General features: G+C 36.0%; 1 protein-coding gene across 4 annotated transcripts; it reads right to left on the bottom strand.

Moving 5' to 3' along the window:
• Positions 1–4,781: 4,781 nt before the first annotated feature.
• LOC141717974 (protein NPG1-like) lies at positions 4,782–10,131 on the bottom strand. 4 transcript variants are annotated; one of them, XM_074520289.1, is made up of 6 exons: positions 9,897–10,131; positions 9,230–9,460; positions 8,205–8,457; positions 6,814–8,024; positions 6,566–6,713; positions 4,782–5,251 (listed from the first exon to the last, which is right to left on the bottom strand). In XM_074520289.1, exons 2-6 carry the CDS (start codon positions 9,401–9,403, stop codon positions 4,932–4,934), a joined length of 2,106 nt encoding a protein of 701 aa, XP_074376390.1. In that variant the 5' UTR covers positions 9,404–9,460; positions 9,897–10,131; the 3' UTR covers positions 4,782–4,931. The 4 variants fall into 4 exon arrangements, with proteins under 4 accessions (XP_074376390.1, XP_074376389.1, XP_074376388.1 ...); XM_074520288.1 differs by having other exon boundaries at positions 9,230–9,415; XM_074520287.1 differs by lacking the exon at positions 9,897–10,131 and having other exon boundaries at positions 9,230–9,874.
• Between the last annotated feature and the right edge of the window lie 978 nt (positions 10,132–11,109).

Raw genomic sequence — 11,109 nt, 5'->3', positions numbered from 1 at the left:
TACTTGTCTATTACATAGGGATGTGTACATTGAATTAGAATCTAAAGGTCGGTACGTGCTACAGCCGTGGGCCGTTGGAGACTGATTCAATTATACGAAATGTTGGGTTAGACTTGACTTAGAATATTGAGTTTGTCGTGCCAAAGCCGTGACTCAATTATTCAAGAGGCTAAACTTATATTAGGGAATAACATAAGATGTAATTGACAAGAGTTGTCTGCCTATTGAACATCATATGACGTTTCGTGTCACAGCCGAGGTTGTGTGATGGAATGTAGGATCCCTATTCCCACTAGCATTATGAATGCTTAATTTTTACTTAGGGGGTTGAAAAAAATTAGATAAACTAGTGGGAGACACTTATGAATAAAGACCCGATTCATATAGTGTTTTGAAATGAAATTGAATATTTGCTAAGTGTTGTTATGTGTTTATCATTTACAGATTTACAATATTCGTCATGTCTTCTGCACTATCACTCCGGAGCATACTAGATGCTCATAAGTTGACTGGTCCTAATTTAGCTGTTGGTTTTCACTGTAACAAGTTGGGGCACTGGAAGAGGAACTGCAAGGTTTACCTTGCAGAATTGAAGAAGAAGAAGGGTAGTAAGACTACCGCTTCTGATTCAGGCATGTTCATGATCGAAGTTAATATGTCACTAGGTCAAATTTCTACTTGGGTATTAGATACCGCCTGTGGTTATCATATTTGCAATTCGTTGCAAGGACTAAAGGGAAGTAGGACTCTTGAAAAAGATGAGGTGATTCTACGTATGGGCAATGGAGCAAGGGTTGCGGCCATATCTGTAGGATCATTTAGTTTACATATGGCTACGGGCAAGACTATTATTTTGAATAATTGTTATTACGTTCCCTCTATTGTGAGGAATATTGTTTCTATTCCAATGTTGGATGTGGATGGTTTTTCATTTATTATTAAGAATAATGAATGTTCTATCCTTAGAGATAATGTTTTTTTGGACGTGGCATTTTAAATAATGGTCTGTATGTATGTGACGTAGAGCATGATTTACTTCAGATTGAACAAACTAATAAAAGAAAATGAGATGATGAAAATCTGACCTATTTATGGCACTGTAGGCTAGGTCATATTAGTGAAAATAGACTGCGGGCATTGCATAAGGAAGGGTTACTTGACCCCTTTGATTTTGAATCATATCCTGCATGCGAGTCTTATCTATTGGGTAAAATGACCAAATCTCCATTTAGTGGACATGGAGAGAGGGCTGCAGATTTGCTATGATTGGTACACACAGATGTACGCGAACAAGTTTCACGGAGGCTAAAATGTCCATGAGGACAAGTTTCGTGAAGAATAGAACGTCCACAGAAATAAATTTCATGAAGAACAGAACGTTCACTAGAACAAGAACAAAACATTCACAAGAATAAGAGCAGAACGTTCACTAGAACGAGTACAGAACATTCATGAAAACAAGAGCAGAGTAGCTACAAGAGGCTCCAGGACCACCATGAAGGTGGTTCCATGGCCGACCAAGAGCAGAAAAAGCCTAGTAGGCCACATGAAGGGTTTAAGGCCGAGTAGAAGCTCCTGCAAAAAAAAATCAGGACATTTACCTCCCGGTCAACAGGAGGCTCAACTCCAGCCGTCCAGGACCCCCTGGGAGGATGGTCCAGGACCCCCTGGAGGTTTTCCAGTGACCCTCTTGCAAAATTTTTTGAAAAGTTTTGAAAAAAATTGATTTTTTTTAAAAAATTTCAGGATTTTAAACTTAGCCTCGATTTGGGCCGATTAGTGAGATTTAGCCCCGATTAGGGTTGATTAGTGTATATTACACGTAATTAACCTAAATCAAAGGTAATTAGTGGTTCGTGTGATGCAATTAGCCCCGATTAGGGTTGTTTGACTTATTCAAGCACATGATTAGTGTGAATTAGGGATAATTAGTGTCTCGTGCATACTAGTTAGTCCTGATTAAAATAAATTATCCCCGATTATGGCGGATTAGCCTCGATTAAGGCCAATTAGCGTATTCTAGCTTAAAATTAGGCTATTTTAAGCCCAATTAGCAGCTTATACATGTAAATTAGCCCCGCTTAGGGCCGATTAGCCCCGGCTAGGGCCTGTTAGCAGCTTACGCGCTGCAATTGACCTTGACGAAGGTTAAGGGGTGATCAACGCTCGCTTTTTAGTCCCGATTAGGACTGTCTAGTGTCAAACACTATTCAATTAGCCTATGCAAAATCCCTAAGTGTATACACTCACACTATATAAATCGTTGTAAATGTGTAGGTCGATCCACACTTTACGATAAGACGATGATACCCATGAAGGGGCGACACCCGTGAAGGGCCAATACCCATGAAGGGCCGATACCCGATAAGGGCCGAAAGTACCCCGAGTCGCGAATAAACCATTATAACTTCCATAAAAACTCAAGTAGTATTCCCGAAAGTTGGGGGCAAATAATTTGGATAGAAAATACATCATAAAGATACATTAAATGTCGCATTAATTATGCATGGAATTCTTGTCCAAGGCCCGATACAGACCAGGCTGGTCTAGGCTCATGACAAACTAAAAAAGGCCAAAGTGGTCAAGGCCCCCTAGCAGAGGTTGTCAAGGTCCACTAACGTGAGTTGTTCTTGGACTAGGCCCAATATGGCTAAAAGCGCAGAAACATGACGTCCAAATTGGACATTAACTCTCACAAGGAAGGATCTAGAATGCCTTGCCTTACAGGTGTCCTAAATACCATCTAACTTGGAGACTTATCCACCAAGTCTCCTGACACAAGTCTAACCCTAGACTCATATCTATATAAAGGGCTCCACCCCTCAACCTATAACTACATTTTGGCTCAATCCTCAAACAAGGACATAAAAACCACTACGTCCTTGGTGTGCCCTCACCACCATAGCCCCGAGGGCATCATCAAGAACTACTTTTTTGGCTTGATTCTCTATAACATAGAGATGCGTAGGCATTTTGCGAGGACAGCTAGTCCCTACTGCGAGAACATTCATTAAAACTCGAAACTCACGAACCCTAGCATTAATTACTAACGCATCCTAGTTTTTATTCCACAACTTGTTACTTGTCTGATGGTTTGTTTTTAATAAATGTTGAACCCGTTTTGGATGATTTTATTAATGATAGTGTTGCACCTTCTGTTAATTGTGTTGAATCATCTGATTTGTGGCACTTACGACTTGGTCATTTAAATTTTGGTGCTCTAAAGAATATGATGAATTTAGAGTTGATTCCAAAGCATGTCATTGATAAAAAATCTAAGTGTCAAGTATGTGTTACTGCCAAACAAACAAGAAAGCCTTTTCATAATGTTGTTAGGGATTCAGACTTGTTAGATTTAGTTCACTCGGACATATGTGAATTTGGTGGTGTGTTGACTAAGAATCACTGTAGATATTTCATTACTTTTATAGATAATTGTAGTAGATATTGTTATGTTTATTTTCTTAAAAATAAGGATGAAGCACTAGATAAATTCATCATGTTTAAAATTGAAGCTGAAACACAAACTGGCAAAGTACTTAAACGTTTGAGGTCTGATAGAGGTGGTAAGTATACGAGTACCTTGTGCAGTGAATTTTGCGCAAGCAATGATATAGTTTATGAGGTTACTCCACCATATACACTTGAGTCTAATGAGGTGGCAGAGCGAAATAATAGAACTTTTAAAGACATAATTAACATTATGCTGATTAATTCTGGGTTGACAAAATACATGTGGGGAGAGGCTCTGAATATGGCTTGCCATATTCTGAAGAAAGTCCCTCTGAAACATATGAACAAGACACCTTATGAATTATGGAGAAGCGTACAACAAGTTTAAATTATCTGCGTGTGCGCGGGTGTCTTGCTAAGGTGATTGACCCTGAACACAAGAGGAAGAAATTAGGTCCAAAAACTGTTGATTGTATCTTTCTGGGCTATCTTGAAACCAGATCAGGATTTACTAAATAAATCCTGACGCTTGGATCGGAATTTGCTGAGGCTGAATAAATCCTAACGCCTGAATCAAGATTTTCTATGGATAAATACTGATGGGCTGGGCTGTCTGTATCAGGATTTGACAAACACTGAAACTGACGGTTACATTTCTGATTTTGATATATATTCCATATTACCGCAAGTGTTCTATTCTCTCTTTATCAATTCAATTACCGATTATATCTTATTATTTTGTCCACATATTTTGTTTTATTATTTGATTTATTGCCTATTTTTGTTTAATCCTTATTATATAAATGGCTTATTGTTAAACAGTACGCGTTGCGGAGAATTCAAGTAAATTGTCTGCAGTGTTTGCCAATAATTGCCTCACTACCATAAGCTGACTTTTCTCTGTCTGAGTGCGTCCTGCATGAAAAGAGTTTCCGCAAGAAAAATAATAGTAGTAATATCCTATATTGTATATTGCAGTCTTCCTGTATAGGCATTTGGTTTATACAATATACAAAATGGTGACAATTTATTTACCTTCCAGAACCTACAGTACACTATCTCAGTTACGTTATCTGAGCCTACGCATTTTTTTGATGCCTCCCACAGCTTTTCACAGCTCGTGAAAGCTGTTTTTGATATTTTTACAAAAAAAATAAAAATTAAGATCGGTCTTTTTGAATGGCTGGTCATTTACTTACAGGATCAGGGTAAGGTGCTGACACATCTGACCTCCCCAAAATCCTACCTGCCGACTCAGATCCTATGACTGCGTTTCAGTTTTAACTGCACTCGAGTACAACTACATGTTGGATTTTCAAGATAACAAGTGTTACAACAGACTTCCAGAAATTAAAACAAATTGATCCAAAATTACTCTGTAAATCGAATCCAGGAACCTTTCAATTCACCAAAAGCCGGTAATTAATAAAGAATAAAAGAATAATGTTTGTAACCATGACTCATAGTACATATATCAATCAAAGAATGGAGCTAAAGCTTTCTATGGGATCAGATTCTTCGAGCATTGCAGCCGCCTGGAAGCAATCTGCAGCATCAGCCAGTCGTCCATCATCCCTGTGAACCAATGCCAACTGATACCAGGCCATACGGTTTGTAGGCTCAATCTTCAATGCATCTGTCAGTAAAGTTCTAACAGGAGGCAGCATCTTCTGGCCCAATTTGGCCAACGCAGAGCTGATCAAAATTTTGCAAGGTACATAACTTGGTTCCAGCAGAAGAGCATTCACATAAGAAGCCAAAGCTTCCTTAGTTTGTCCACGCCTTTGGAACATAAGACCTGACACAAATTTTAGTTAGAATCTTCATTTGACTCTCCAGCTTTCTGAAACCATGTCAGTAATCCATAATTAGTAGTTCTTCTTTTCCAAAAAATTTCATACTAACCTTTATAAGACCTACTTCACTTTATCTTAGTAACACAAATATAATTGCGAAATACTGCATATTACAATTAGAAGGGGAAAAATATTTTAAACTGCAGCTTCATATAATCATATTAATGCAATATGTTGGGACGGACACACATAAAAACTTCCTTACGTTAAAGGTTGTTTAGAATATGGTATTCATCACTTTGGTAATATTATACTCCCTCTGTCCCTCCCATTTGTTTACACTTTCCTTTTTGGGATGTCCCATCCAATTGTTTACATTTCAAAACTTTCCAAAAATAGTAAAGTTTTTATAATTTTTAAATTAACTACATCCACTATTTTCCTCCACTATAACCACTTTATATATATAATATTAATCGGTCCCACTACTTTACTCATTTTTTCAACTTTTCTCCACTACTTTATCATTTTTCTTAAACTCCGCGCCCCACCCAAATGTAAACATTTGGGAGGGACGGAGGGAGTACACAGTTTAGTCAACAAATAGGAAAGCCAAAGACAGCAGAAGCATCAAGTATTGGATAAACTAAGGTTATGGCCTTGTATGCACTAAAATTTTGTAACTTGAGTCCTGTTTGATAACTTTACAAAAACAATTTACTTAATCGGCCGGACAGTCCACCTCCTAGATAAGTTATACAACACACTAAATGGTGCCATGACTTTTTTCGCTATGTGAGATCACCCTCACCTAATTGGTCAGTTGAAAAACTGAAGGGGTTTTTATTAACCCTAAACTGAGTGACATCGGCCTTACTTATTAAACTGTTAAAGACATGAATGTAGGTGATATCAATTTGCATTATTTCCTAAAAACTATAACATGAGGTCATTCAGATAATTTTACATGAAAGTTATCAAACAGTAATTTTCACGGAGCAAACTTCTCTGTCGAGAGGCACTAACTATTTAGTCCATTCAGATAATTTAATGATTCAGCCCCTGGTCAACTTGGGACTATGCATATAATTCCTATAATCACAGAACTCAAGCTATGGCTTATTCTTAGTTAACTTGTTTTACACACAAACAATTATTGGTGCCCTTATGAACCAGATTCCAAAGGAATTTGTTACAAGAAATGTAAAGCTGCCAGAACAAGGCAACAATCCTTGTGATCTACAATAACAAATAGATGAATAACAGACTATTAAATAGCTTGTGTTTACTGTAAAATAATAAATGTTAATTATTACCTTCTGTGTGCAACGTCTCTGCCGAATATTTTACAAGTGCTCTAGCTTTATCCAAACAGATTTCTGCATCTTTCCAATGTGAAATGCTAGAGTACAAATTAGCAAGACCATGCCAAACTTCATATTCATTAACTTTGTCATCCTCAGCCTGTAGACATAAGCCAGTAAATGAATTAATATGCAGAAGTATACAGTGTTATCTACTTTGAAACTCAACAAAATTAATAAAAGACGGGTGAGGAGGATGCCTGGAATGGAACTCGATTAGGCCCGTAAGATTTTCTTTGAACTTGAACTAAAGCAAGGAGGTAACGATAAGTTTCAATAGCATCCACGTGCAAAGACTGAGAAATTTTAAGCTTTGCCTTCATCCTGAGGAGAGGTCCTTGTTCCCACTTTGCAGTCTCATCCAAAGCCGCATCAGTGACGACCAGAGCCTCTGAATAGCGTTTTTGAGCTGACAGAACCAAAGCAAGTAATCTCCAACCTTTGAGTACAGATCCTCCGGTTATGTCAATATACTGCTTGGCATAACGCAATGCGGTACTTAAATTCCGATGCTCTGCATATTGAACACCCAACTCAAATATAAGATCTGAGTTAATAGGCTCTATAAAAAATGCCCTATCCAAAGATTTTAATGCTTCAGACTGAAGACGTGACCTCTCTGAATCGGAAGAAGAAACTTTAGCTAGTTTCCCCAAACAGAGACCTTGCACACGAAGACCCACACCCTCTAAATGTTTATGTATCCCTTGAGAATTATTAGTGGCCCTCCTGGCATATCCCAGTCCCTCAGCAGCAAAAATGCTCTTACTACTGCAGATTTTAGCAGCCAACAACAATGACACAGTATCATCTGCATTTTCGTGTTTTTGAAGAGTCTTTCTTAGTAGATTTAAGGCATTTTCAATCTGTCCGGAAGCACTAAAGCAAAGGGACAATAACTTCCAGCGATCAGTACGATGTAACAATCCGGGCAAGACCTCCTCTAGTTCCTTGGCTAATACAGAAGTTTGGCTGCATATAGATAGAGCACATGTAAGGTGCTCTATCACTGTTGGATCCCAAGGAGCTTGGCCAAGGCAACATTTTCTCAAGAGTATCATTAGAAGTAAAATTGCCTCTTCCATATTGTTTCGAGGCACATATGCACCATCAACTTGAACAGCTAAACTGGGTGGACCAACCTCCACTCCACTATATAACAAAAATATAGCAAAGTTTTTCTGAATTCTTGCACAACAGTCACTGTCAAGATTCCATTGACTTAAAAGAGCACGTCGATATGCGGACATTGCTTCAGGATAACAATTAGCTAGCTTCCAAAGTTCGGGCAGGAGCTCAACAGCTTGGCTAACTGTCTCTTGTAACTTATATTCTACTGATATATGAGATATTCCTCTAAAGAAAATATTCTCTACAGCATTAAGAACACTTTTACATTCCTGAGCAGCATCTACAAAACAAAGAATATAGTCACTATTAAAGCACACAAATGCACACTTGTGCGATCAGCTGTGCACCAGGACATAGTTATACATATTTTATTGAAAAATGATGGAATGAAGGGTGAACAAAAGTGATAGGCTAACTTAATTTTCAAAAGGATGGAGTGAACATTCGAAATTCTTCATACCAGTTAATCTCCCAAGCTTTTGAAGAGATTTGGCTTTTAAATACACAGCTTCAAGCACCAGACCAGCAGCATTTTGTGGGACTGCAAGCATGGATTCACCCCGAGAGCGGCCCTTCTTAGGAGAGATTTTTTCAGTAATAGATGATTGCAATCTTTGTATAGCAGCTTTAAGATCAATACCATCAAAAACACGGAGAGCACCTTCCACATTTCCTCTTTGATATTCTAACCTTCCAAGAAGAGCTCGTGCTTCCTGTATAATTTTAAGATAGTAGGGAGAAATTTTTTGGTATACATCCATGGTTACCATAGCTAAAAAGGTTGATTGAAAATTAAAATAAGAAGAGGTCTGACAAAAGACAATCTTATATAAAAGAAATTTCTACAAAACGAAGCGAAGTAGTAAATCATGAATTATTATGAAGTTAGCAAGAAAAATACAAATATAAAATGCAACATTCTTCAATTTTCCATCGTGACTTTACTTTAAGGATAGGGGGAAACACACAAGATTTCCGATCAATTCAATAACTCAATTTTTATATAGAGTCTTCACATAATTTTGTGGTGTGGTACTTTTACCTTGTCTGTTACAAACCAAATTCCAATAATCCTTTTTTAATGAAAAAGAAAACGAACGGAAGAAAAACAGGTGGAAAGATCTTAATAGCAGACAAAATAAAAACAATTTAGTGCGTCTCATCTTATACAAAGTGCAATAGACATTCTTTTTTAACTAGCATGAAAAATTAGTACTTCTGCAGCAGAGTTATTCGTACATTTCCAAAACAACTTTGAATGACAGAAAACACTTTAAAAATGTACCTGACATTAGGTAGTATGCATTAATGTGCCATGAATTGGTATGCAAGTGAAAATTTGAAAATATTCACGAATGCATCGTATATCGTATCCTACGTACATCCTAACTCCTAATAATAAGATGTATCTTCAATCCTCTGAACCGACTAAATATGTATCCTTATATTTGGAGCCACCAGAGCAAGTTTTGAAAGAAGTCAAACCTCAAAATTGAGTGACAAACCCTCACGCAAGGCAGATTCTGCTTCTTGAATGTTACCCTCGTCAAGCTTCTCTTCGACGACAGATGTTTTCATCCAACTCCCATTTGCGCAGAGTTGTTGAACTCCCGAATCATTATCAAGCTGGCCTGATTCTGCTAATGTACTTCCCGACATGGTAGGCTTTAGCTTGCTCACACAAACATATAATATTTCAGAACCGCAATAAGCTCTCTGCATTTTAAATACATTGAAAAAAATACGACATACTTATTCTACAAAAATCCAACCCAATAAGCCACCGATTCGATAGTGCAAACCCCAATTTGGAAGTAAAAATCAAACAAATTAATAAATTCTTTATAAGGGGTAATCTTATATTACCATACAATTACATACTAATGCAATTCCCCCGAGAATCACCATTCAATTATCAAAAACTAATCATTATTATACAATCAAATTACAGTCAAAACTTCAACCTTTTGGGAAAAAATTTGTCAAAATCAAATCTTGAACTTACAAAAATCTAAAAAAATCAAGAACACAAAATTTGAGCAATGCTAAACAATAAAACAACAGAAATACAAAGCTTATATACACAACATATACATATATGTAAAAAAAGGTATGATCCTGGAAAATATAAACAAAAGGGTAGATCCCAAACCTCTTAATTTAGGGCTTAACTCAGTGCAGGCGGGTTGAGATGGATACAAATGTCAACACCAATCAGCAGCTGAAACCAGCAGAATCCATAAACATATAGATATATGTATCTATGTACAATGCAAATATGAGAGTGACTATGGGAATGATTTATTAGATCAAACAAGAATCTGAAGCTCAGAGTTTTGTCTTTAAAACAAGAGTGATTTATTTTTTGTTTTCAGCTTAGGTGTCAAAAATGAGATTAATAATTTTGAGGCGGTCGGTTTCTTCTTTGTTATATGTCCACCGTTGGATTAATTAAGTAATCGGAGATTAATTAAAATCGAGTCATCAACTGAAATTAATTTAATATTATTTTTATTTATAAATAATAATATATGTAATTATTTTACTATTATGATTATACATATATAAATTTTATAAATATTTATATAAATAAATTTAAAATATGAAATATTATTAAAATAAATATAATTCTTAAGATCTAAATTAAATTATGAATTGAGATCAATTTGAGATAAAAAAAAATTAAGAAAATTTATTATTTAACCATTGAAAATTATACATATACATACGAGATTATTACTTTTCTTAATTTTTTTACAAATTTATGTATTTTTTAATTTTATTAATTTTGCTACATATATTTTTTAATTTTTTATCAATGATGCCGATTTTCCCGATTTTTGACCGATTTTCGTAAAAAATGATTATTGATCCGATTTTCGCTTAATCGGTTTGATTTTTTACCGAACAATGATTAATCGTCGATTTTTAAAACACTGGTTCGGAGGAATTAAATACTTATATAATCATTTGTGAAATTCTTTTTTAATTTTTTTTGAAAGATTGCAAAATTATTTTAATTAATTAAATTTATGTACTTTATAATATTGTAATAGATGGCCCGAGGAACACCTTAAGGGACATGTTTAGATTATAAAAAAATAAGTGTAGTTTGAAGGAAAAATGGTCCCTAATATCATAACTGAATATAAAACATTCAAAATATCATAATCGAATAATATGTCCTTTAATTTCACAAAAGAATGCAATATATACTTGTTGTTATAATTAAGGGGTCTGTATTTGGTAAGCAGCAAACAAGTTTCTGGCCGTTGGATCAAACAGAAAAGGGCTGAGATTAAAATAGCAAGGCACAGTGACCGCGGACAATATCAGCGTTATCCGAGGTTGGTGACTGTTTTTTT

The sequence above is a fragment of the Apium graveolens genome, chromosome 4 (assembly GCF_009905375.1).
Source record: "Apium graveolens cultivar Ventura chromosome 4, ASM990537v1, whole genome shotgun sequence".
Classification (NCBI taxonomy): domain Eukaryota; kingdom Viridiplantae; phylum Streptophyta; class Magnoliopsida; order Apiales; family Apiaceae; genus Apium; species Apium graveolens.
This window is presented reverse-complemented; position numbering and strand designations above follow the sequence as displayed.